Source organism: Scaptodrosophila lebanonensis, unplaced genomic scaffold (assembly GCF_003285725.1).
Source record: "Scaptodrosophila lebanonensis strain 11010-0011.00,11010-0021.00 unplaced genomic scaffold, SlebRS2 tig00000168-arrow-arrow-pilon, whole genome shotgun sequence".
Classification (NCBI taxonomy): domain Eukaryota; kingdom Metazoa; phylum Arthropoda; class Insecta; order Diptera; family Drosophilidae; genus Scaptodrosophila; species Scaptodrosophila lebanonensis.
Genome location: NW_022060601.1, coordinates 977623 through 1005561, shown reverse-complemented (window position 1 = coordinate 1005561; position 27939 = coordinate 977623). Strand labels below are relative to the sequence as shown.

The 27939-nt window shown below is 37.9% G+C and overlaps 1 protein-coding gene, 3 long non-coding RNA genes and 1 other non-coding gene across 9 annotated transcripts; all 5 read left to right on the top strand.

The window, feature by feature from the left end:
• The first annotated feature begins 1118 nt into the window (after positions 1-1118).
• LOC115629888 lies at positions 1119-2297 on the top strand. Its single transcript, XR_003995951.1, has 3 exons — positions 1119-1209; positions 1262-1442; positions 1501-2297. It is a non-coding gene; the product is annotated as an uncharacterized LOC115629888 (long non-coding RNA).
• A 269-nt stretch (positions 2298-2566) lies between these two features.
• On the top strand, positions 2567-2996 carry LOC115629893. The gene is made up of 3 exons (XR_003995952.1): positions 2567-2620; positions 2673-2853; positions 2912-2996. It is a non-coding gene; the product is annotated as an uncharacterized LOC115629893 (long non-coding RNA).
• Positions 2997-5195: 2199 nt separating this feature from the next.
• Positions 5196-9188, top strand: LOC115629878. Its single transcript, XR_003995949.1, has 3 exons — positions 5196-5249; positions 5302-5482; positions 9083-9188. It is a non-coding gene; the product is annotated as an uncharacterized LOC115629878 (long non-coding RNA).
• Trnak-cuu lies at positions 8854-8926 on the top strand. The gene has a single exon. It is a non-coding gene; the product is annotated as a tRNA-Lys (tRNA).
• Positions 9189-14806: 5618 nt separating the features above from the next.
• On the top strand, positions 14807-26472 carry LOC115629865 (potential E3 ubiquitin-protein ligase ariadne-1). Of its 5 annotated transcripts, none has more exons than XM_030526457.1 (9): positions 14807-14923; positions 15540-15894; positions 18277-18568; positions 20730-20885; positions 20950-21006; positions 21072-21721; positions 21775-21898; positions 21962-22188; positions 26004-26472. In XM_030526457.1, the coding sequence occupies exons 3-9, from the start codon at positions 18356-18358 to the stop codon at positions 26083-26085; spliced, it is 1509 nt and encodes a 502-aa protein (XP_030382317.1). In that variant the 5' UTR covers positions 14807-14923; positions 15540-15894; positions 18277-18355; the 3' UTR covers positions 26086-26472. The 5 variants fall into 5 exon arrangements, with proteins under 5 accessions (XP_030382317.1, XP_030382316.1, XP_030382313.1 ...); XM_030526456.1 differs by having other exon boundaries at positions 18212-18568; XM_030526453.1 differs by having other exon boundaries at positions 18154-18568.
• Positions 26473-27939: the final 1467 nt, after the last annotated feature.

Sequence of the window (27939 nt, the reverse complement as noted above, 5' to 3'; positions counted from 1 at the left end):
TGATGAAAGAAAGGGACGAACTGCTTTTAATCATGAAAAAGAATAAGATAGAATACGAAACAAATATTTATGAAATTCCAAACTAGGCAAGATAATTCTGTTTCCTAAAGAAATTCATGTAAAATCATAACTATATATTGTCTAATGTGGCCAAGGGCATAGTTGATTTTACCCATTAAATATCACTACTATATGGAATAAAGGCAAATAAACTAATGAAAAAAGGACAAATTACTTTTCATCATGAAAAGGAAGAAGATAGAATACGAAACAAATATAAACATGCATTTAATTTTTCGACACATAGTGCCTTTCAACCATGAAAGAATGCCAGAAAGTTCTGTTTCCTAAGAAAATTCATGTAACATCATAAAAATTGTCTGTATGTGATGTCCCCAACTGTTTGATATTAAGGGTTTTTTGTTATTTGTTGCTGCATTTGCAAAGCGAAAAACTTATTTTGTATATTTGGAAAATTGTTGAATGCCAAGTTGTAGATTTAGTTACGTGGATTACATTACCCAAATATAATCGATCAGACGAAATTTATGACACAAACTTTTAATTTGAAAACAAGAAAGAATGCTAAAGTCGAGTCGGCTCAACTCTTAAATACTCTTAAATCCCACTAAAAAGGGAAAAATTAAAAGAAAAAAATTGTAAATATATTAATTAAACACAAATTATTCGATACATATATACGATAGTGGAGACATGTTCATGTACAGTTTCAACAGCATACATTTACATCAGAATCGTGTATCTGCGTGTTTATATGCGAGAATGTATGCAGCACAAAGTCGAACCAAAGCAGCAACAACAACAACAGCTGCGGGCAAAGCTACAAGCAGAGCATGTGCAGCGATTTTATTTATGGCTATAACTTTCTTCAGAATTGACCTATCATGATGAAACATTGCAGACAGGCACATAATCACTAACGGGATGTAGTTAAAAATTTGGAGCTCGTATCAATGGTTTACCATAAACTATCGAGTAAGTACCACCATCGATACTTTGACAGAATCAAATTAAGCGCAGTTGGCAGCCTCCTATGATCTTTTATGCGGCCTTGCCTTACCCAAATTATTCGTTCTTTATAAATTTACCCTCTTACAAATCATATACGGTTAGCAAATGCTGATGTGGTGGGAAGAGTATGGGAAGAGTATATAGAAAAGAGCGCCAAATCCATATTTACTACTGGAAGTAAGAAAAAGATGTAAAAAATTTTGAACAATACAAAAATACTTCGTTTTAGAGATGATATTATTCGCTGCACTTGTAAACAAACACACACAAGCATGCCTGAAAAATAGCCCTTTTACGCTAAATATTTCTTATACCCATTCCATTTTTAAGAAATATGCCTAATTTTTCAATACAAATACAGACAAATGCTTGGCCGCACGGGCACAGGTACAGTCATCTCCAGCAATATGGTAAGTGCACCATTACACGAACACGGCCTTTTAAAATGTTCTTCATTCTTTGTTTCAGCTTTGCTTGTGCTTTAATGTACCAGTTTACACTAAACTCAAAGTGCCCAATTTTTGCCATTTTTGTGCAAATAAATCATCTACAGATAAATTATGTCAAATAATGCTTTTTAACTAGAAAAATTTAGACATCAACAATAAGAAAAATAATCTAGTTGATAAACAAAGCGCACTGAAGTTTTTAGCGATCTAATTATGATAAAGCTGAATCTATGTGGCATTCAAAAGGTTGTTAAAAATTATTTTTGTTTTGGTTCGGATACCTGAATGTTGCCTTGCTTAAACAATACGATACAAGTATTCTATTTTTCTCAGAAGAAATGGTTTACAAACCACATGTGACAAAAAGCGTATGTTCAAATGCTTTTAAAATAAGTATTTCAACAGAAAATTCACATATTTGCGAAAGAGAAACGTATTACGAGCCTTAACAAATAAACAAAAATTATAAACATACATATATTAATTATTAATATGTTGTATTTTGTACATGGTAACGTTATACGAGCCTCAACAATATATTAACTGAATTATTTATAACTTACATTTTTGTTCAACAAGTAGGACCATGAAATACATACATATACCAATCTTGCTTTTCCGTTCATAACGTTATGCATAAAAGAGAAACAAATATAAACATGCATTTAATTTTTCGACACATAGTGTCTTTCAACCATGAAAGAAGGCCAGAAAGTTGTTTCCTAAGAAAATTCATGTAACATCATAAAAATTGTGTAATTCGACTAAGCCTATTGCTGATTTTACTCATTAAATATAACTTAATTGTATGGAAAATGCGACAAATAAACTGATGAAAGAAAGGGACGAACTGCTTTTAATCATGAAAAAGAATAAGATAGAATACGAAACAAATATTTATGAAATTCCAAACTAGGCAAGATAATTCTGTTTCCTAAAGAAATTCATGTAAAATCATAACTATATATTGTCTAATGTGGCCAAGGGCATAGCTGATTTTACCCATTAAATATCACTACTATATGGAATAAAGGCAAATAAACTAATGAAAAAAGGACAAATTACTTTTCATCATGAAAAGGGAAGAGTATGGGAAGAGTATATAGAAAAGAGCGCCAAATCCATATTTACTACTGGAAGTAAGAAAAAGATGTAAAAAATTTTGAACAATACAAAAATACTTCGTTTTAGAGATGATATTATTCGCTGCACTTGTAAACAAACACACACAAGCATGCCTGAAAAATAGCCCTTTTACGCTAAATATTTCTTATACCCATTCCATTTTTAAGAAATATGCCTAATTTTTCAATACAAATACAGACAAATGCTTGGCCGCACGGGCACAGGTACAGTCATCTCCAGCAATATGGTAAGTGCACCATTACACGAACACGGCCTTTTAAAATGTTCTTCATTCTTTGTTTCAGCTTTGCTTGTGCTTTAATGTACCAGTTTACACTAAACTCAAAGTGCCCAATTTTTGCCATTTTTGTGCAAATAAATCATCTACAGATAAATTATGTCAAATAACGCTTTTTAACTAGAAAAATTTAGACATCAACAATAAGAAAAATAATCTAGTTGATAAACAAAGCGCACTGAAGTTTTTAGCGATCTAATTATGATAAAGCTGAATCTATGTGGCATTCAAAAGGTTGTTAAAAATTATTTTTGTTTTGGTTCGGATACCTGAATGTTGCCTTGCTTAAACAATACGATACAAGTATTCTATTTTTCTCAGAAGAAATGGTTTACAAACCACATGTGACAAAAAGCGCATGTTCAAATGCTTTTAAAATAAGTATTTCAACAGAAAATTCACATATTTGCGAAAGAGAAACGTATTACGAGCCTTAACAAATAAACAAAAATGATAAACATACATATATTAATTATTAATATGTTGTATTTCGTACATGGTAACGTTATACGAGCCTCAACAATATATTAACTGAATTATTTATAACTTACATTTTTGTTCAACAAGTAGGACCATGAAATACATACATATACCAATCTTGCTTTTCCGTTCATAACGTTATGCATAAAAGAGAAACAAATATAAACATGCATTTAATTTTTCGACACATAGTGTCTTTCAACCATGAAAGAAGGCCAGAAAGTTGTTTCCTAAGAAAATTCATGTAACATCATAAAAATTGTCTAATTCGACTAAGCCTATTGTTGATTTTACTCATTAAATATAACTTAATTGTATGGAAAATGCGACAAATAAACTGATGAAAGAAAGGGACGAACTGCTTTTAATCATGAAAAAGAATAAGATAGAATACGAAACAAATATTTATGAAATTCCAAACTAGGCAAGATAATTCTGTTTCCTAAAGAAATTCATGTAAAATCATAACTATATATTGTCTAATTTGGCCAAGGGCATAGCTGATTTTACCCATTAAATATCACTACTATATGGAATAAAGGCAAATAAACTAATAAAAAAAGGACAAATTACTTTTCATCATGAAAAGGAAGAAGATAGAATACGAAACAAATATAAACATGCATTTAATTTTTCGACACATAGTGCCTTTCAACCATGAAAGAATGCCAGAAAGTTCTGTTTCCTAAGAAAATTCATGTAACATCATAAAAATTGTCTGTATGTGATGTCCCCAACTGTTTGATATTAAGGGTTTTTTGTTATTTGTTGCTGCATTTGCAAAGTATATTTGGAAAATTGTTGAATGCCAAGTTGTAGATTTAGTTACGTGGATTACATTACCCAAATATGATCGATCAGACGAAATTTATGACACAAACTTTTAATTTGAAAACAAGAAAGAATGCTAAAGTCGAGTCGGCTCAACTCTTAAATACTCTTAAATCCCACTAAAAAGGGAAAAATTAAAAGAAAAAAATTGTAAATATATTAATTAAACACAAATTATTCGATACATATATACGATAGTGGAGACATGTTCATGTACAGTTTCAACAGCATACATTTACATCAGAATCGTGTATCTGCGTGTTTATATGCGAGAATGTATGCAGCACAAAGTCGAACCAAAGCAGCAACAACAACAACAGCTGCGGGCAGAGCTACAAGCAGAGCATGTGCAGCGATTTTATTTATGGCTATAACTTTCTTCAGAATTGACCTATCATGATGAAACATTGCAGACAGGCACATAATCACTAACGGGATGTAGTTACCAAATTTATTTCGAAATTCCAAAAATTACGGGGGTTATGGAAAAAAAACACGAAGTTTCGTAATTCTAGCTCTTGTACCTTCTGAGACGGACGGACATACGGACATGGCTGAATCGACTCTGCTTGTCATCCTGATCAAGAATATGCATACTTTGTGGGGTATTCTACGCCTCCTTCTGCCTGTTACATACATTCGCACGAAACTAGTATAGCCTTTTATCCTTTGGGTACAGGTTTTATAAAGTGAATAAATATTAAAACCCCAATAATTCAAGCTCCAAGACAAATATCGAAAAACCGAGTATGAAGTTTGGTGTTATAGATTATAAAAACCAAATTTGGAGCTCGTATCAATGGTTTACCATAAACTATCGAGTAAGTACCACCATCGATACTTTGACAGAATCAAATTAAGCGCAGTTGGCAGCCTCCTATGATCTTTTATGCGGCCTTGCCTTACCCAAATTATTCGTTCTTTATAAATTTACCCTCTTACAAATCATATACGGTTAGCAAATGCTGATGTGGTAGGAAGAGTATGGGAAGAGTATATAGAAAAGAGCGCCAAATCCATATTTACTACTGGAAGTAAGAAAAAGATGTAAAAAATTTTGAACAATACAAAAATACTTCGTTTTAGAGATGATATTATTCGCTGCACTTGTAAACAAACACACACAAGCATGCCTGAAAAATAGCCCTTTTACGCTAAATATTTCTTATACCCATTCCATTTTTAAGAAATATGCCTAATTTTTCAATACAAATACAGACAAATGCTTGGCCGCACGGGCACAGGTACAGTCATCTCCAGCAATATGGTAAGTAGTAGCACCAGTGCCATATGTATGTACATACATATGTATGTTTTACTATTTGTGTATGTTACGACTACGCTTTTCCTCTTGGGCAACGCCGGCTGGCTCAGCGGAATTCTCATTGGGTGTGTGGTTCCAACCCTATGCCCGCGTGAGTCGTACAATAACCGATAACACGGTTCCTCCATCGATTTTAACCAAAATGCCATCACTTACAATAAATTCGACGCGCCATAACAAAACAAAATTCAAAAATGTAAACAAACCAAAAATAACTAACATGACACAAACGAAACACTAACGTAACAAAAAAGAAACGGATCTACACGGATACGGACTCAAAAAAAAAAAAAACAAAAGGAACTACATCTGTATGTGCGGACGGACAGGAATTGGTGGCATCGGACAACTGTATGGGATGCAGCTGGAAATATCCCAGGCGTACCCTCCCTGCCTGTATCCAAAGGCAAAATGTTTCTTGGATACCCTAACATTGGGCCGTGCTTGGGCTATTCCATGGCAAAGGTGAGTCTCCCGCCCCTACTGATGCTGCTTTAACGGGTCATTATAGACAATGCTTCCATCAAAAGAATTTTAAATTGCTTGGTTACATATGCATATATAGTACATTTTAATGCGAATAAACGTAAATATTAACAATTATTTGTGTACATGAATTTGGTGTAAAGATTATGAACGAAAATGCAATTATAAAACATAAAAAAAAACAATACGACGAAGGCTTGCCAACAGCCAATACTAATAAGCAGTGAAGTCTATGAAAATAATCTGTTTGTATATAAATTGCGAATGTATGTATATGTGCATGTACATTAGGGAGGGTGCTTGCAGGTATAGTTTATATGTATTATTTTATTGGCAGGCGGGTACGCGGAGCACGTTGGGCTGCTGCTTTGCTGTAGCAGCTTCTACCAATAAAACGACGCGTAGGACGACTGCCTGGCAGTTGCAGCTCAAAAAAAAGGTAACCGGTGCGTGGCCAAGGAACGGACTCACCGCTGAAACTTCCTCCGCTGCTGATGGCGCAGACTGACGTTGTTGTTGCTGGTATTAGCGCTGCTACTGGCGTTGCTGGTGCTGTCGGTGCGGCCGTTTCTGGCGGCCGTTGTCTGCTCCCATGCGGCTGTATTTGCCGCTGTTGCTGGAGTTGCCGTGGGAGCTGCTGGCCGCTGTTGCTGGATTTGCCGTGGGAGCTGCTGGCCGCGCTATCGTTAAGGGTGGCAGCCGCTGATGATGGTGCTGATGCTGCCAATGGTGCGCTGCTACCGCTGTTGATGATGGTGTGCAGATGGCACTGGCGTGGACTTTGGCTGCTGGTGCTGCTCTCTTTGGCGCGCTAGCGGACGCCTTTACCTTTCGGTCAAATTGCCACTATGTCGTTGACCGGACGGCTCCCAACCAAAAAAAAAAAAAAAAACTCGTGCTACGACTCCCCTTTTATAGGCCGGATGCCATGTGCCTCGGATTTTTTCCTCCTTTTTCCCTTTTCATCCGTTTCTTGTAGCCTCTCGTTTCCTTCTCTCTCGCGTACCATCGGACCGCAACTCTGCGCCTGTGCGACCGCAGTTGCCACCCCGGCTCCTCGCTCGGTACCGCTAGATGGCGCTCATGCGAAATTTAAAGTTTCGCGCCCTTATCCGATGCTGCCAATTCGAGCTTTTGTCCACGACCGGCCCGATGCAACACCACCGCAAACACCCAAGTGGGCGGACACTCGCGCACCGAAGCGATGTTTGCGCGCATCCAACGGCTGGTGTTAGCCCGTTTTGCGTTCCGAGCCCGGCGTTGTCTTGCGTGACTCCTTTGCGGCGCCCAACGTAGGCCACACCCACTCTTAGTCTTCTGGTGAGTAGCTCCAGTTGCGTTCTCCTTTCTACGCCCATCAATTCTTTACTTCTTTCTATTCACGTATATACCAAAGGCTACGGCGCACCTACGCCACGTGCACTGCCCCTACTGGCCGCCGAAGATGGCTTGAAAATGTCCCAAAAACTGAATCGTCGTGGCTAGCCTGTGCGCGTTATGATGTCGATGCCAGTGTTAGACGAATCTTCCTTGGACTCAGCGTTCTCTTCTCGCATCGTCAACTTGATTGATGCACTTGTCGGTCGCTACCAGGTGGACACTGAGCTTTCGCAAGGATGCGATGACGAGATCCTGACCATGTGTGGAAATAAGCGAGTGCATGGCGCGTACCTCCAATGGAGACGATGGACTAAAGAGATGGTGTATGACACCTCGATGCGTAGCCGTATATTTAATTTTCTAATATTTATTTATTTTTTTTTTGTTATGAATTCCTTTCCAGACTCCGGGGGACCTCCGAAATCAAATGTAAAATTCGATAATTATATACATACATATAATAAACAACCAAATCCTCAAAACAAAAACAAACACAAAATAGTGTTATATATATATAACAACAACAAAAATGGAAAATTATATGGGCAAAACTATACGTAGATAATAAATAGATAATTACGCGAATAAATACGGCAATAAATGCAAAAAAAAAACGTTGAATTAATGCACACACAAAAAACGTTCAAACCCAGGAAAATGTAGCCATTCATGCAACGTAACAACTTATTAAAATGTAAACAAAAAAAACGCATTTTTCTCTCAACATCTGTATATAGGGGCTGAGACTCACACTCAGCCGGAACCCAAACACGGCTCCTAAAATTACTACGCCTTCTGCAGCTGCCCTACACCACAATCCTGCACTATTCGTTGCCTGCTACATTTATCGCCCTGACGGCGATGAAAGGCAGTCAACAAATTAAAAGGTTGTTTCATCACGATCAATTCCTCTCTGTCCACCATCTGCTCTAGTTCATCGTGCGTATCGGTGCATCGCAGGGGACTTTACTTGTCATCCTGGGCCACCGATACTCTATGTCCACCAGGCAAACACGATTGCACTACCGCGACAGCCCAGTGACTTGACTCAAGAAACACAACAAAAACCAAAACAAAAACGAAAAACACGAAACTCTCGCATTGGAATCCCCTTATAGCACACATTGCCCAGCGTCGTTCCAAATGGCAGTCGCAAACGAAGGGCCTACATCCGCACCTTCGTGACTTACTGTCCACGTCACACACGCTTGCAATTGGTGTTATACGGGATTCCGTCCCTAGCAAACCGATCAAGCGCACCCAGCCATCGGCTTCATTTGTTTTTTTTTTCTCTATCTAAACTCTCAGCCTGAGTACGGCGGCTGCCTAGACTCCTCCCCAAAAGTGGTACAGGGCCCTTAACAACTCCACCTACTCCTTGGCATTAAAAAATTCAAACATCAAAATTGGGCGCCATATTGTTACGACTACGCTTTTCCTCTTGGGCAGCCCGGCTAGCTCAGTCGGTAGAGCATGAGACTCTTAATCTCAGGGTCGTGGGTTCGGGCCCCACGTTGGGCGCCATATTGTACGACTCACGCGGGCATAGGGTTGGAACCACACACCCAAGGAGAATTCCGCTGAGCCAGCCGGCGTTGCCCAAGAGGAAAAGCGTAGTCGTAAATGTACGTGCACCATTACACGAACACGGCCTTTCTTCTTCATTCTTTGTTTCAGCTTTGCTTGTGCTTTAATGTACCAGTTTACACTAAACTCAAAGTGCCCAATTTTTGCCATTTTTGTGCAAATAAATCATCTACAGATAAATTATGTCAAATAATGCTTTTTAAATCGGTTTGAGACAAACATTGTGCTTACGAACCGATTTTCGAAGTGAAACTAGAAAAATTTAGACATCAACAATAAGAAAAATAATCTAGTTGATAAACGAAGCGCTCTGAAGTTTTTAGCGATCTAATTATGATAAAGCTGAATCTATGTGGCATTCAAAAGGTTGTTAAAAATTTTTTTTGTTTTGGTTCGGATACCTGAATGTTGCCTTGCTTAAACAATACGATACAAGTATTCTATTTTTCTCAAAAGAAATGGTTTACAAACCACATGTGACAAAAAGCGTATGTTCAAATGCTTTTAAAATAAGTATTTCAACAGAAAATTCACATATTTGCGAAAGAGAAACGTATTACGAGCCTTAACAAATAAACAAAAATTATAAACATACATATATTAATTATTAATATGTTGTATTTCGTACATGGTAACGTTATACGAGCCTCAACAATATATTAACTGAATTATTTATAACTTACATTTTTGTTCAACAAGTAGGACCATGAAATACATACATATACCAATCTTGCTTTTCCGTTCATAACGTTATGCATAAAAGAGAAAGATATACCGCAATTTCATTGATCGACACATGGTGCCTCTCAACCAAGGAAGATGGCCAGATAAATCTGTACCCCTGTTGCATCGGGCTGGTCACAAAAAAGCAAAGTGGCAGCGCTACGGGAGGCGACGAAATTTGAAGCTGGCACTGCAGCTCCATCTAGCGGTACCAAGCGAGGCAATTGCAGTCGCGCAGGCGCAGGGTTGTGTCCCGATGGTACCCCAAAGTGGGGAAAGATCAAGGCCCCGATGAACGGATGCGCAAGGACGTAGAAATCTGCAGAGGTACGACATCCGGCGTATAAAAGGCAAGCCGCAACACGCCACTCCTGTTTTTTGGGGGCGACCTTTTGGACCCACGGGGCGGCAACCTTTTTCTTTGGTTAGTAACCTGAGACCTGGAATTGCCCATTTATACGTACCCATATACATATCCACTTGAATGTGCTGACCGGTGCTTTAATGCCTTTCGTTCCTTGGCATATAGATTTTTGCGGCATATAGCCAAGTTTCGTGGACAACGGTGGAACTGTGCGCAGCAGCTGCAACGGCCCTCGTAAACAGCAGTACAGGCTGCATCGTAAAAGGAGCAACAGTAACAGCCAACAGTAGCAGCAAATCCAACAACGGCAGCGACATCAATAGCTGCATCGTAGCAGGAGCAACAGCAACCACGTCAGTCTGCGCTATCCGCAGCGGATCAGCCGGTGAGTCCGTTCCTTGGCCACGCGCCGTGCCATTGTTGTTTGCGTCTGAGCTGCAACAAGGCAGAGACCCCACGCGCCTGTCGTCCAAGTGTTGTTTGATACGAGCCTCAACAATATATTAACTGAATTATTTATAACTTACATTTTTGTTCAACAAGTAGGACCATGAAATACATACATATACCAATCTTGCTTTTCCGTTCATAACGTTATGCATAAAAGAGAAAGATATACCGCAATTTCATTGATCGACACATGGTGCCTCTCAACCAAGGAAGATGGCCAGATAAATCTGTACCCCTGTTGCATCGGGCTGGTCACAAAAAAGCAAAGTGGCAGCGCTACGGGAGGCGACGAAATTTGAAGCTGGCACTGCAGCTCCATCTAGCGGTACCAAGCGAGGCAATTGCAGTCGCGCAGGCGCAGGGTTGTGTCCCGATGGCACCCCAAAGTGGGGAAAGATCAAGGCCCCGATGAACGGATGCGCAAGGACGTAGAAATCTGCAGAGGTACGACATCCGGCGTATAAAAGGCAAGCCGCAACACGCCACTCCTGTTTTTTGGGGGCGACCTTTTGGACCCACGGGGCGGCAACCTTTTTCTTTGGTTAGTAACCTGAGACCTGGAATTGCCCATTTATACGTACCCATATACATATCCACTTGAATGTGCTGACCGGTGCTTTAATGCCTTTCGTTCCTTGGCATATAGATTTTTGCGGCATATAGCCAAGTTTCGTGGACAACGGTGGAACTGTGCGCAGCAGCTGCAACGGCCCTCGTAAACAGCAGTACAGGCTGCATCGTAAAAGGAGCAACAGTAACAGCCAACAGTAGCAGCAAATCCAACAACGGCAGCGACATCAATAGCTGCATCGTAGCAGGAGCAACAGCAACCACGTCAGTCTGCGCTATCCGCAGCGGATCAGCCGGTGAGTCCGTTCCTTGGCCACGCGCCGTGCCATTGTTGTTTGCGTCTGAGCTGCAACAAGGCAGAGACCCCACGCGCCTGTCGTCCAAGTGTTGTTTGATGTGAGCTGTACCTGCAGGGTCCCACGCGCCGCCCCATTTAAGTTTCTACAAAAGAAAAAAGAAAATAATACAATAAAAAAAATATATATATATCTATAGCCAAACCGAAAACGAGGCAGAAAGCGGCACCTAAACAGAGCTTTGCGCTCTATTTAATAAAACAAGTAAAAAAGCTAAAGTCGGGTGTCCCGACTTTGAAATACTCTGTACATATGTTTACAATAATTATAGAAAATAAAAAAAATTAAGAAAATAAAAAAAAAAATTTGATCGATTTTACCTCTCTCGGTATTCGAACTCACGTAAAGGGTGTATAATTGCACATTTACATAGCAATTGCGTCTGTGTGAGTGTATGTATGCCTATGCGCATCAATTCGTGTCTGTGTAAGCATTTTCGCAGTTAACCAAACAGCAACATCAACAACAGCCGCGGGCAGCGCTTGAGCAGCGCTGCAGCAGCGCTGCATCAGCAAATATATTTATGGCTATAACTTCTTGTTAAATCGGTCTATCATAATGAAATTTGGCATACGGACACATAATAACTAACTGGGGGTATTTCCAAAATTTTAGTTCGAAATTCCAAGAATTACGGGAGTTACGATTTGCGGGGTAGAGGGGGGAGGGAGGGGAATTCCAAAATATACATTTTCTGCGTATTCACATAAGGCATCTGGGACTAAAATTTGGTGTTCCTAGGTCTTATAGTCTCCGAGATATAGGCGATTATACGAATGGAAAATCGGGAAAACCCCCATAGGGGGGAAGTGGGGGGAAAATCAAAAAAATAAAACAAACTCGTATAGAATACACAAATAACGCATCTTCGTGCAAAATTTGGTGTCTCTATCTCTTATAGTCTCTGAGATCCAGGTGTTCATACGGACGGACAGACGGACAGACAGACAGACAGGGCTAGATCGACTCGTCTCGTCATGCTGATCAAGAATATATATACTTTGTGGGGTCTGCCACGCCTCCTTCTGCCTGTTACATTTTTCAGCTCCCGCAAACCTAATATACTCTTGTACATTTCATGTACAGAGTATAAAAATTTATACTTACATTTATAAAGAAAGCTTAGATGTTTCAGTCTAGAAAGTTGTACGAAGTTTGCCAATTGCAGTATCGCGTTTCGTTTTTTTTTGGAACTTAAATAAACCCATATACGCAGTATTGGGTCATATATAGGTATATTGCGCCCACGACCGTCGAGAGCTCTCCTTAAGGTTTTTGGGGTACTTTATCTTATTTATTCCCCGACTACTCGCCCATATTTACACTTACTATATACAAACATATGTATATATACGTACATATATTTACATTTTTACTCTTTATTTATTTACGCACAAACTAACCGTATTGGCTGTTGGCAAGCCTTTTTGTTGTTTTTGCGTTGATTTATTTTCATTTTTTTGTATTAACTTATATTTTGTTGCACGCATGTTAAACTCACCTATTTATTTATTTTGCACTCAGGCACATTAAAACATATGTATGTATGTATGCAACACGAATTGAATATTAATTTTTATGGTCGCACAGTCCATTATGATGCAGTAAAGCAGCATAAATAGGGGCGGGAGACTCACCTTCGCCATGGAATAGCTCCAGCACGGCCCAATGATAGGGTATCCATAACAAATGTTACCTTTGGATACAGGTAGGGTGGGTACGCCAGGGATATTTCCAACTGCATCCCATACAGTTGTCCGATACCACAATTCCTGTCCGCCCGCCTGTATGTAATTCCTTTTCACGATGTCCGGATACGTGGTAGCTGGAGGGAGTTATCCGATTATTTGTATTTTTTCCGTTGCATTACGTTTCTTTTCTTTTATGTTCGTTATTTTTGGTTTGTTTACGTTTGAATTCGGTTTGGTATATTGCGCGTCGAATTTATTGTAGTGATAGCTATTGTGTAGATTGTTTGTAATCGATGGAGGAACCGTGTTATTGTGCGACTCACGCGGGCATAGGGTTGGAACCACACACCCAAGGAGAAGTTCCGATGAGCCAGCCGGCATTACCCAAAGGAATAGCGTAGTCGTATCACCCCTGTGGCTGATCTCACGCATTAAATATCGCTTTAGTATATGGAAAAAAAGACAAACTAATGAATGAAAGAGATGAACTGATTTTAATCATGAAAAAGAATAATAAGAAGTACGAAACAAATATACACCTAATTCTGTTTTTACAGTCTTTTTTTACACGATTTTGATATAAAACGGTTTGAAAATTTAAAATTGCATGTACACCTAATTCTGATTTTTATCCTCTGTACATAAAATGTACAAGAGTATATTAGGTTTGCGGGAGCTGAAAATGTAACAGGAGGCGTGGCAGACCCCACAAAGTATATACATATATTCTTGATCAGCATGACGAGACGAGTCGATCTAGGCCTGTCTGTCTGTCCATATAAACACCTGGATCTCAGAGACTGCAAGAGGTAGAGACACCAAACTTTGCACAAAGATGCTTTATGTGTGTACGCTGTGCAAGTTTGTTTTATTTTTTGGATTTTGTAAATGTGCAATTATACACCCTTTACGTGAGTTCGAATACCGAGAGAGGTAAAATCGATCACATTTTTTTTTCACTTTCTGCCTGTACTCTCCAGCGATTTTATTTATGGCTATAACTTTCTTCATAATTGACCTATCATGATGACACTTGGCATACTGACAAATAACCACGAACTGGATGTATATGCCACATTTGATTCAAAATTCCAAGAATTACCGGAGTTAGGAAAAACACGAATTGCGGGGCAGTGGTGTGGTGTATCAGAAAAAAAAACATAAACTCGATCTGCCTATGGCTTAGGGAAACCTGAATGCCAAGTTTGGTTATTCTAGCTATTGTACTTGCTGAGATCATTGCGCTCATACAGAGAGACAGGCGGACGGACAGACGGACATAGCTACATATGTATATCGACTTGTGTTGTCATCCTGATTAAGAATATAATTGTATATACTTTGTGGGGTCTGCCACGCCTCCTTCTGTGTGTTACATACATTCGCACAAAACTAATATAGCCTTTTACCCTTTGGGTACACGCTATAAAAAATCGGCCAAAAAAAATCTTGCCCCTGGACTAAATCCTGGTACGCCCATGTATTGTGGTATATGGTATATCAGTTCAAACAATTTTGAAAGAAGAGCAGCAATTTAGTACCTTATCGATAATACTAAATTTTACATCATACAATATCGAATTTGTTAAATATCGGTGGTCACCGATAAGCAGGTCAAATCGATAAGCAAACGGGGCTGCCAGTGCTACATAACTGTTTACTTCAATTGCATTGCTTTTTCGAGTTCTATTTTAAAATATATTTATATAATTAAATAGTAAACATATTAATATGAAGAAATCACTTCAACCGTGAAAATAAATCACGATCAAGTGCGGTGAGGCGTTAGAAAGTGAAGTTAAATTACCACATCAGCTACTCCATTTCTGTGTGTGTACGTGCTGTCATATGCATACATATGAACATGCATACAGACATACATATGCATAAATTAATTGTGTATAGCTCGACTATTATTTTTGTATACAAGTGCGAGTGCAAAGTTGTGTTCAATTATTTCCTTGTTAAGATTTTTTTAATTCTAAAGGCAGCTCAATAATTATTCAGATTTGAGCACAACAAATAAAGTTATATTCAACACACACATAACTTATGTACTTGTACACATATAGACACCGTCATACATATCAACATTCATGTTCACTGACGTGTTTTGTTGGACCTGCCCTGTTAAGTCGCTGTTGTTGCGTTGTACATTTGTATTGCGGGTTTGAATGAGCCTATGGCGTTGTAATTTCGCAGCGCTTGCATCGTTCAATTGATAGTATCATAGCGCAGCATTTAAAGTTTCCATACCTTATACCAGCGCCAACGCCGAAGCAACAAAAGCGACTATATGAACAGATATGTATGCATGCACATAGTAGCCTTGAACTTAGTTCTCGTTAGTCGTACTAAATTTTTGCTGTTGCTTTCCTTTTTTCACATATCAGCTTTTGGCACACGCGACGAGTGCCCACCACACTCGCACACATTGTCATAAGAATACAGCGAAACAAAAACAGAAAATATTAAAAGACAAAGCAACAGCAAACCGAAGTTTTTTCGTGCATGTGCTTGTGCTCGACTTTGGTAAAATAGCCTTCAAAATTATAAAAGTAACATATACTTTTGGATAGCAGAAGGTTGATGGCAGAACTGAAAGAAATTGCAATTGACCGCCCTAAGGCAATTATTACGAATCTGAAATCATAAATCCCTCGCTACACGACATATAATGCAGTAAGAAAACTTAAAAACAGCAATGTCAATTTTGACACGAAATTGAGTTCAAAAGGCAAACATCAGGTGAGTAGCGCATTTTAAAAATGTAAATATTATACTCAATAAGAAGCAAATTGTGTATGTGTGCAGCATTTATTGGTTTAGTGTGTAGTTTCATGTTGTGTGAGTTTGAGCCATGCAGAAACATCACAACATTGCGCAGCAAACAGCTGTGCCTTCCATTATGTCCAAGTTGGCAGCACTATAGCTGTGGACGTCAAAGTAGATTTCATAATTTGAACAATTTCAGGAAAAGAAAACATACTGCAATGTTTCATCATTAGACCAATATATTGCGTTTGAAGCGATTGAGTTTTTGCAAAAGGTCAGCTGCAGTCCAGGTACAAAAGAGTTATTTGTATTTGTATATGTGTATGAGAGTGTGTGTAATATTCGTATAAATGTATAGATTATACATACATACATACATACAGTCTGTCAACTAATTGTTTGCAAAATGAAATTTGTCACCAAATTTCAACTTTAACATTAAATTTATAAATAATGGCATTATTTGGGAATATTTTGCTTATCAATTATTATTAAGATATGTATTAGCTATGGGTATGTCAAAAAAAAGAGACGAATTTCCATGTAAAACGTAAAAGAAACGAAGAAAACAAAACAACGACATTTACGATACTGTCAATTAATTGTTTGCAAAATGCCAACACTGGTTGAAAGAAGACCATAGAAAAAGTAACAGGACGGCCAAAACGAAAAGGACCGATCGCATTTTTTTTACTAGTATTCCTTCCACTAATTCCTTGTAAAATTTGCTTCAGTTTGGTAACGTATCTGTCACTTTGACCATTTTTGCAAACGCACTTATGATAATTTGATACAGCTAGTGTTTTTCCATTATAGCAACGGGAAAACAGCCAAACAGTTGGCCAAAACATATCGAATTAAACTTAGAACAGTCTATAATATCATTAACCGCGCCGAAAAAGAGAATTAAACAGCTATCAAGGCAGATTTCCATAGCTTTCTCGGTAGGATTGCTCACAAATTTTAAAAAGCATTGAAAATAAACCGCAAACGAGCCTCAGGGAGTTGGCCAATAATATTTACAATGACTGCAAGAAGTCCGTGTGCCATAAAACCATCAGAAAAGTACTCAATCGCCACAAGTACTCATCACATGTAGCAAGGAAGAAGCAATTCCTGTCTGCTGCGAACATTGAAAAGCGTTTGAATTTAGCAATATTTAATGCGAACCAATCTCAGGAGTATTGGAATGACGTCATTTTTTGTTACAAGACCTAGATCATGTTGTATTATCATGATGGACCCAGCAAAGTTTAGCAGAAACCAAATACAGCCCTCCAGACCAAAAACATAGTGCCTACAGCAAAATTCGGCAAACTGTATTTATGGTTTGGGGCTGTATTTCATCCAAAGGCATTGGAGAGCTGCGCATATTTGATGGTTTTATGGCACACGGACTTCTTGCAGTCATTGTAAATATTATTGGCCAACTCCCTGAGGCTCGTTTGCGGTTTATTTTCAATGCTTTTTAAAATTTGTGAGCAATCCTACCGAGAAAGCTATGGAAATCTGCCTTGATAGCTGTTTAATTCTCTTTTTCGGCGCGGTTAATGATATTATAGACTGTTCTAAGTTTAATTCGATATGTTTTGGCCAACTGTTTGGCTGTTTTCCCGTTGCTATAATGGAAAAACACTAGCTGTATCAAATTATCATAAGTGCGTTTGCAAAAATGGTCAAAGTGACAGATACGTTACCAAACTGAAGCAAATTTTACAAGGAATTAGTGGAAGGAATACTAGTAAAAAAAATGCGATCGGTCCTTTTCGTTTTGGCCGTCCTGTTACTTTTTCTATGGTCTTCTTTCAACCAGTGTTGGCATTTTGCAAACAATTAATTGACAGTATCGTAAATGTCGTTGTTTTGTTTTCTTCGTTTCTTTTACGTTTTACATGGAAATTCGTCTCTTTTTTTTGACATACCCATAGCTAATACATATCTTAATAATAATTGATAAGCAAAATATTCCCAAATAATGCCATTATTTATAAATTTAATGTTAAAGTTGAAATTTGGTGACAAATTTCATTTTGCAAACAATTAGTTGACAGACTGTATGTGTGCGCATGCATTAAAGAAAATATTTTGTTCGTCGAGAGCGCGCGCAGTGAAGGTCAAGTGCCCCCGCCTCTGCTGGGCTAATACCTGTTTGTTCTTAGTTCGTTCATACATACACACAAACATACATATGTGTACATATATGGACATGTAACGGCTCTCGTCTTGTTGCAGCGCCCTTAAATATAGCAACAGCATTTGCAGTAATAACAACAAAAAATATACGTTTTAGTTGTGATACGAAACATAGGAACATACTTACTATATTAACAATTTGTGCGCACAACAAATACCTAGGCGCGTATTGGGCTTAAGCTTAAAAACGGATACAAAGAACTCAAGTGGTGAGCAGCAGGGAACGGAATTAGCCTCCAACATGGACTCGGATAACGAATTTCTCGACAATGTCGACTCGGGCAACGTCTCGTCCGGCGATGAGGGCGACGAGGATTTCGGTATGGATGTGGATCCGGCAAGTTCGACCGAACGTCAGTTGGATACTGAGGAATATCAATACAAGGTGCTCACCACAGATGAAATCGTGCAACATCAGCGAGAGATAATTGACGAAGTCAATGTTGTGTTGAAGGTAAGTCTTGATAGAAATAAAACTCCAATGTGCATATAAACCATACAGTTGTCCCATAAATTTTTTGTATAATTTTTATACCCTATGCCCGTAGGGTAAAAATGGTATATAAGGTTTGTGCGAAGTGTATAAATGTAAAGTATGCATGATGAGATAAATCGATTTAGACGTGTCCACCCGTCTGTCTGGATGAACGTAAGGATATCTAAAACTATAAAAGGTGAAATAACCAAACTTGATATCGAGATTCTCTTGAGTCCGAGAAAGGACGAGTTTATTTTATTTTTTTGAATTTCCCTGCTTCCCCCGTCAATACTGTCCCATTTCAAAAGCAATCTCTATACTGTTATCTATTTTCGTTTAAATCGGTTAATTCTAAGTAGAGTTATTAGCGAAGGAACTTCCCTCCAGAAAACGCTACAATCGAGCAAGCGCGACAGTGAAATACTCTGTGCCGACAAACTTCCGGCACTGATTTGAAGAAGAGCGAACTTGATTATGCAGTGAAAGTGCGGGACGGATAAATGGATACGGACGAAAATACAATTTTAGCCTCAATGGCAATTCAAGTATATATTGAGGTACAAAAAGAAAAAAGAAACGGTAGGCAAAAAAGGAAGCACAGTATGTGGATGAAAAATTGGTACATGAAGCGTCTCCATCAATTTCTTGATATTTTGTTAAATGGACAGTATTGTCGAAAAAAAATTAAACTGTGTTGCCTAGGGACTAGGAGCTTTTACATACTAAGTTCGGTTAATGTACGCTCAGCTGTTTCCAAAATCCAGGCGTTCATCGAGACGGACGATTTTTCTCGTCTTGCTGATTAAGAATACAGTGAAAAGTCTCTTGGCTGGACAATTACGGTCGATCAATTTTTGTCCGCCCAAGGGGAGTGTCCGCTTAAGGGGATACTTAAATACTTTATACACCGATCGAATGTTTTAGAAAAAGTTTCCGCCGAAGAGAGTCTCCAGACAAAAGAGGTGTCCATTAAGGGAGTTTTCACTTTATATACTTTATGGGGTAGGAGATCCCCCTTCTGCCTGTTGCATATGTACTTTGCACACACCTAATATATCTTTTTTACCCTACGGGTAGACGGTATAAAAATTTGTTTATATAAAAAATCAGTTTGGATGACTGCTTTATGCTACATTGACCTTACATGGTGGACCTGAAATATCTGTGTCTGTCAAAAAGGAGCCTAGGATTACAATTTTAACGCAATAACTCTAGAGCTATGTATGTTGGTGAGAGAAAAAGACCAACGAAAAATATGCATATTCAGATTTCGCAGATTCAAATATATTTACCCAGGGTTCGCAGTTCATATTAAAATTTCAATCATAGGCATATTTGGTATGTTGTTGAAAGTGTTGAAATTCTGTTGAGGAACCATTTGATAACAGAGGTATGTACTTATGTATAAATATGCAGTTGTATCTAGGGATGTAAATCGAAGGGAAAACATCGATGTTGATGTATATCGATGTCTCTTTATAAAAAAATCGATGTTTTAAAAAATTTACTTTCCATAGAAAAAAAGCTATTATTAGGGAGCTAATCAACATAGATGCTTGAAATAAAAAGTGTATATATATTAAGGGAGACTGTCATAGCATTTTACTTAATGTTGTTAATCAAAATAGTACTCGTAAAATTGACTTTTGATGAACTTGTATGGCTTACTTAAAAAAACTGATTATATACAGTTTTTAAAACAACGACGCGTTGCAGATACACCTCTTAGGCATATCAAGTGTGACATTACATATGAAAAAAAGAAGATCAAATACTTAACAATCTAAAATTTATTTTATAAAATACACATTTTAACGAAAACATCAAATAATTCTTCGGTAAACCACACAAAGAAATGTGACCGCCAAACAAAACATGAATAATGTTTGATGTTTGGACAAACATCGGAAAACATCGATGTATCGTGGTAAAAACATCGTCGATGCTCGATACATCGATGTTTTTTTACATCCCTAGTTGTATCGGATACAATTGTGATTTTCCCGTCATAGATAGATAGTAGCGTAATCCAGCATCTTTAAGAATTATGCATTATCAATGCATTGAATCCCTTGCCTAGCCTTGTCGACTGCCACGATACATAACCTAACCACAACGTTTGCTCGTTTTATTGCAGCTCTCCACGCCAACGACACGCATATTACTAAACCATTTCAAATGGGACAAGGAAAAGCTGTTTGAAAAATATTTCGATGGAAATCCAGAAGAGTTTTTCAAATGCGCGCACGTTATAAATCCTTTTTCGAAAGGAACTGAAGCCGTGCGACAGAAAGTAAGCCAGTCATGCACTACGACAATTTGTTGGGCTGATATTAGTTTTTATTCATTCTTTACAGACTACGCGTAATCATCCCGAAGAGTGTGAAATTTGCTTCTCATTGTTGCCGCCAGATGTAAGTTAATCAGAATATTGCGACAGCTTCGCTCTAATATTTTTTATTTCTGCCTATGGTATCAGTCTATGACTGGCTTGGAGTGTGGTCATCGTTTCTGTTTGACCTGCTGGCGCGAGTATCTGACAACGAAAATCCTAACGGAGGGACTCGGACAGACAATATCGTGCGCCGCGCATGGCTGTGATATTTTAGTCGATGACGTCACCGTCACAAAACTAGTGCCCGACACGCGCGTCAAAGTCAAATACCAACAGCTGATCACTAACAGCTTCGTTGAATGCAATCAGCTGCTGCGTTGGTGTCCGTCCGTCGATTGCACATACGCCATCAAGGTCAACTACGCTGAGTCGCGTCTGGTCCGATGTAAATGTGGCCATGTATTCTGCTTTGCCTGTGGCGAGAACTGGCACGAGCCTGTGCAGTGTCGTTGGCTTAAGAAGTGGATCAAAAAGTGTGACGATGACTCCGAGACATCCAACTGGATTGCTGCCAATACCAAAGAGTGTCCCAAATGCAGCGTGACTATCGAGAAAGATGGTGGCTGCAACCATATGGTCTGCAAGAATCAGAACTGTAAGTATGATTTTTGCTGGGTATGTCTAGGATCGTGGGAGCCGCATGGCTCTTCGTGGTATAATTGCAATCGCTATGATGAGGACGAAGCGAAGGCGGCACGTGATGCCCAGGAGAAGCTTCGCTCATCACTTGCCAGGTAAGTAGACTAGCCGTAGTGCGTTATCGGTTACTACATCCCCGGATTTTCAGATATCTGCACTATTACAACCGCTACATGAATCACATGCAATCTATGAAGTTTGAAAACAAACTGTACGCTTCTGTTAAACAGAAAATGGAGGAAATGCAGCAACACAATATGTCATGGATTGAGGTAAGATAAATACATATGTACGTGTCATTCCTGTGAATTTTAACGTTTTATTTCCTTCTGTAGGTGCAATTTCTTAAAAAAGCTGTCGACATACTTTGCCAATGTCGCCAGACGCTCATGTACACATACGTCTTTGCGTATTACTTAAAGAAGAACAATCAATCTATGATATTTGAGGATAATCAAAAGGATCTGGAGTCGGCTACAGAAATGTTATCCGAGTATTTGGAACGTGATATTACATCTGAGAATTTGGCTGATATTAAACAGAAAGTGCAAGATAAATATAGGTAAGAATCAAATGAATAATTTTTAAAACGACAAACACAAACAAGTGCCTCCAATGCTACGGTAAATAATACATATGTACATAATAAGAATTTGTATATATTCTTATTTTTTGAACATAATGCAATAACTTTAATTGTTTTCGCGGATTTGCACACCCTTTACCGATGGGTGAAAGGGCACACTTAGATGGCAGAGTATATGAAACGGAGGTGTGCAGATACCTCATTATGCAAGCACTTAAGCCGTCAGAAAGTTTTAAAAATCTAATTATAATGAAGAAAGGAATACTAAAGTCGAGCGAGCGCAACTCTTAAATACGAAAATTATTTAATTTAATTAAATACAAATTATTCAATACATATATACAAAAGTGGAGACATGTTCATGTACAGTTTTAATCACGTGTCTATATATGTTTATATGTATGTATGCACCACAAAGTTGAACCAAAGCAGCAACAACAACAACAGCTGCGGGCAGCGCTTCCGACAGAGCTGCAGGCAGCGCATGAGCAGCGATTTTACTTATGGCTATAACTTTCTTCAGAATTGACCTATAATGATGAAATTGATGACACACGGACACATTAGTACTAACTGGATGTACCTATCAAAATAGATTTCAAAATTCCAAGAATTATGGAAGCTATAAAAAACACGAATTGCGGGGGAGTGGGGGTGTATTAGAATAAAACAAGAAAGGAATGCTAAAGTCGAGCAGGCTCAACTCTTAAATACCCTGTACCACCCCACAAAAAAGTAATTAAATTAATTAATTAATTTAATTTAATTAATTAACTAAAGCACTTTAATTAATTAACTAAATTAAATATAAAATATTCCATGCATGCATACATACATTTACATCAGAATCGTGCCTTATGCGTGTTTGTGTACTTGTACATATGTATGTATGTGTGCATTGGGCCTGGTTATATGGCTATAACTTTCTTTCCGATCATTCTATCATAATGAAACTTGGTATACGGTTATATAATCATTAACCTAATGTGACTACTTAATAGGGGGGGAGTGGGGGGGTTGGATAAGAAAAAATGAACAAACTCGTCCTTTCTCGGTCTCAAGAGAATCTGTATACCAAGTTTGGTTATTCTAGCTCTTATACTTTCGGAGATCCTTGCGTTCATACAGACAGACAGACGGACATGGCTATATCGACTCGTCTTCTCATGCTGATCAAGAATATATATACTTTTTGGGGTCTACCAAGCCTCCTTCTGTGTGTTCCATGTGCACTCGCACAAAACTAATATACCCTTGTACCCTTTGGGTACAGGGTATAAAAACGCTTTTGAAACATAGATACTACGGAAAGGGTATAACATGGAAAATGTAACAGAATACTTCATAAAGTATTTGTATTCTTGATCAACATGACAAGACGAGTCGATCTAACCCTATCTGTCTGTCCGTCCGTATGAACACCTGGATTTCAGAGACTACAACGGTGAACAAAAGTATTTTGACATTAAAAAAATAAGATTGTTATGGAGATTTTTTATGGTTTATTGAGTTCAAAAATTGTAATGACCTTTTGTAAGCATACAGGAATTGATTTTACGAAATTTTTTAATGTTTATAATAAAATATTGTACCGAAGTCCTTGAACTTTAGCAGTTTCATCACACGTCTTTGATAAGTTTGAACTTCGTTTTTTTTTTTATTAGCCCACACAATCTCTATTATGTTGAGATCGGTGCTTTTAGGTAGCCAATTTAATCTATTGCCTTCGACATTCCTCAAACATGCAGTTTTCATATGCTGGTCATCGAAAATGAATGCGTGTTCATTCAGGACACGTAAATATTTGTCCTTGTTCATTGTTACATCATTTGGTATCAAATCGCCCAAGCCATTGAAGCACATGCACCCCAAGAGCATAACCAATCCTACACCACGTAATCCCCATTCGCACATGGGCCTAATTTCTTGGAAAATATTCTTTGACAACGTGCAATAAATCTTTTCCTTCGATCCATGATATTCAAAAGAGCTTTCGTTTGTTCATAATACTTGTTCCCAAAACGATTGCGACTTGTTTATTGAAATTTGGCGAATATTAACCTTTTTAGATTATTTTTTGTTGGAATTAAAGGAATTGGACGAGCTATATATGCAAAAAATCGGCCTCCTTAGCCTTATTTGGATAGTTTTTTTTTTTTGAGTCAAAGTTATGGAAAGTTACGTGTCCGTAGGCCAAGTTTCGTCTTGATTAGTGAATTTAACAGGAATTTAATGTCACAAATGTAATCTCTGCCCGCTGTTGTTGTTGTTGCTGCTTTGGCTTAACTGTTATGTTTTAGTGATCTGACATGGTAAGTCTCATCACTTTATCTGTCCGTCAAAAAGAATCCTCGGTGCAAAGCTCCAACGTGATAGCTCTAAAATTTGGGGGAAAGCCAGTGATTGAAGTAGTCAGACGGGCATTGCGTTTGTATTCATTCCGCCATTTTGATCGCATATAGTCTATCATACCCATTTTTGAATTGAATTGAAACCAACTTTTAGCTAGCCCTGTCCGTCCGCCGCCTATCTGTATGAACGCAAGGAAAGTATAAGAGCTAGAATACTCAAACATGGTTTTTGTGTTTTTTTATCTGATGACCCCACTCCCGGCTATTCTCGATTTTCCATAAGTTCCGTATACGAAATTGTAGCCATAAGTATATTCTTTGCCCATGCTATGCCCGCAGCTGATGTTGGTGCTTTGGCTTAACGCATAAAACAAAAAAAATATTGAGGTAAATTAATAAAGTAAAGTTAAATTAAAGTAATTAAAAAATATTTTTATTTTTGTATGAGTGGGTAGAAGATATTTAAGAGTTGAGCCCAGTCTATCATTCCATTCTTTTCAATGTGCGTCCGAAAGTAAACAGGACTTTTTGAATATAGCGCCCCTATATGTCGACTGGTGCTTTAGAATCTGCTATCTTTATAGATTGTCATCGATTGGAAGTGAAGTTATTGCGTTTTAAGTGTCAGTATATTTGTGTTATCGGTGCGAAAATGAGCTTCGAACAAAGAGCCAACATTAAATTTTGCTTTAAAATTGGTAAAACTTTTACCGAAACGTTTCAATTGATGGAACAAGTGTAGAGTGCACGAGTGGTTTTAACGTTTTCAAAGTGGTCGTGAGAACATAAATGACGATCAACATGTGGGCCAATCAAAATTCGTGATCACCGAAAATTCTAACGAAACTGTGCGTAAATTCATCAAAAATTAGCCGAAATCATCATTGAAATTGATGGAAATGGAATTGAACATCTCCAAAACACCGATTTATCGCATTTTGACCGAACCTTTGGGCTTACGAAAGGTGTGTGCACGGTTTGTTCCGCACAAATTGACTGATGACCAAAAATTGCTCAGGATCGATCGACGCTTGTGACCGATTATTTGTCCAAAAACCACATTTTAACCATTAACCACTCGCCGTATTCACCTGATATGGCACCGTGCGACTTCTAACTTTTTGGAAAAATGCATTTGCCCATGAAAGGAAAGCATTATGCAGACGTAGAGGCCAGAGGCCATTCAAAAGGCTTGCACCGGCATACTGGCAGCCATACCGACCAACGAGCTAAAACATTAGACTATTTTGATAAAATAAATTGATTTTGCCGAAAAAACCATTTGTTCTGTTTTTTTTTTTAAAGTCCTGTTTACTTTGAAACACTTCTTGTATTTGCAATGAAAAAGTAAAAAGACTATTTTTGTGCATTGCTTCATTTCAGTACCCTCTTTATGCTAAATTGATTAACCTATTTCTATTAAATTTTGGCTTATTGCAGATACTGTGAGAAGCGTCGTACTGTTTTGCTTGATCACGTACATGAAGGTTATGAAAAGGACTGGTGGGATTACACAGAATGACGTGAGTCCTGGCTGGACAACTGAGTCGAAACGGACGGGCAGTACAACATCAGTGCAGCGCATTAAAATGCAATCCTAGGAAAAACCATAAACAGAAAACCCAAAACAGTTGAAATAGCTCTGATTAAGTGAAAAATATATAAAACATAATATATACCCACATAGATATTTATGCGGATATACCATTGTATACTCTTTGAAAAACTAAGTAACTGATGAGTTCTAGGGTCGGACCCTGGGCCAGCTGCCATAGTTCAGAAATTACGTAAAACTGTCTCTTTAAAAAAATTCTCTGGAATCGCGCTTGGCGTATTTAGCAGAGTAAATTGGATTAAATATTAGTTGCTGGTCAAGATTAATCTCAATGAAACAAAACGTGAAAACCAATTTATAAACTAAACTTTGTCTTCACTGACCGTTTTCTCTGGTTTGCGCTCGTTGATCTATTACAACAAAAAAGTCAAAAGTTCAAAAGGTTTTATCCCTGTAAAAATCTGAAAGCTGTGCCATTTATGCTCCATATCACTGCACCCTCATGGGGATAAGCTTGAGTTCAGATTATATTATATTTAAATTTGTTTGAACGAGGACTTAATGCATTGAAAAGTAATGGGCACACGTATTCCACATCCATTTTTTTCTTTACACATGGGTATTTCGTTCTGTAGGCCAACACATGATCTTGTGTATATGTAGTTATGAATCATGGACACACAGGTAGTTTAAACTGAAATAGACGCAAAACATTTTTGTTGTGAAAAATTACAATTGCAAAGATAAAAGTGAGTTTCTAATTCCAGTTGAGTAAAAAAACAAAGCAAACAGCTTAACTTGCGCCGTTCTTTGCAACCACATCCCATACCCAACATTAAAATTTGCATACTTAAACAAACATTTTAGAGATAGCTCTAGATCAGTGAGCACACTCTTTTAAAATTTTAGGTTGCGAGAATAAATAAAAATCAATCAATCGTTCAATTTTTGTTCATTTTAACTATTAAACATAATATTGGTTATTTACTTAAGGCTACATGCATATTTCAAACAACTTTAGGGAATAATCTTGAGTATAAAAAATTAAATCATTAAAAAGTTAATTACAGTATTTTGACTTATTTCTTAGGACAAGGGTAAAACGCTAACTAGAAAGCAATATAAGTTTTATTTTAAAAGCCAAAATTAAAAACAATAATTCAAACTATATCTTTATAAAGACGTCTACGCCCGTTTCCTAAAATAACTATGATCTGCTGCTTGCTATTTCGTGCTCTTCCAGGACGGGAGCTGTCTTGCTCGCGCACTTCGCAGCAAGTGGGAAAACTAAGTGGATACCTACATACATATGTGCCTGCATATGATCATGCATACATGGATACCTGTACATACATATGTACAGGGTGCGTCATCTTTTATGTCGGTATGCAAACATTGAATATCCTTGAAAATAAACAACCGATTTTCAAGTATGAGATATTTTTATTTAATTTGGTTCTGTACAATTTCTTGAACTGAGGGTTTCAACACTGGTCTACTCAAGTCAATCGGTTCACTAATGATAAAGTTATTCTATATCTACATACCGACATAAAGGATGGCGCACCCTGTACATTTGTGTATGCATGTATATATACGTATTAATATATAATTAGTTCACCAAAGAAAAATATGTATAGACACTTAATTATTAGGTTTTTGCACTATAGCCTCTTAGATGTCGCTGCAATCACTTTTTCATTTCAATATTTGTATAATTGCATTATTTTTGAAGTTTAGTTCGATATGTAAAAAGCAGAAAAAGCCGTGGCAGATCCCATAAAGTATAAATGTATGTATATTCTTGATCTGTATGACAAA

Coding starts and splice junctions, on each gene's coding strand:
- LOC115629865 (XM_030526457.1), top strand. CDS start 18,356: ATGGACTCGGATAACGAATTTCTCGACAATGTCGACTCGGGCAACGTC. Junction 18,569..20,729: donor AAGTCAATGTTGTGTTGAAG/GTAAGTCTTGAT, acceptor GTTTTATTGCAG/CTCTCCACGCCAACGACACG. Junction 20,886..20,949: donor CTGAAGCCGTGCGACAGAAA/GTAAGCCAGTCA, acceptor CATTCTTTACAG/ACTACGCGTAATCATCCCGA.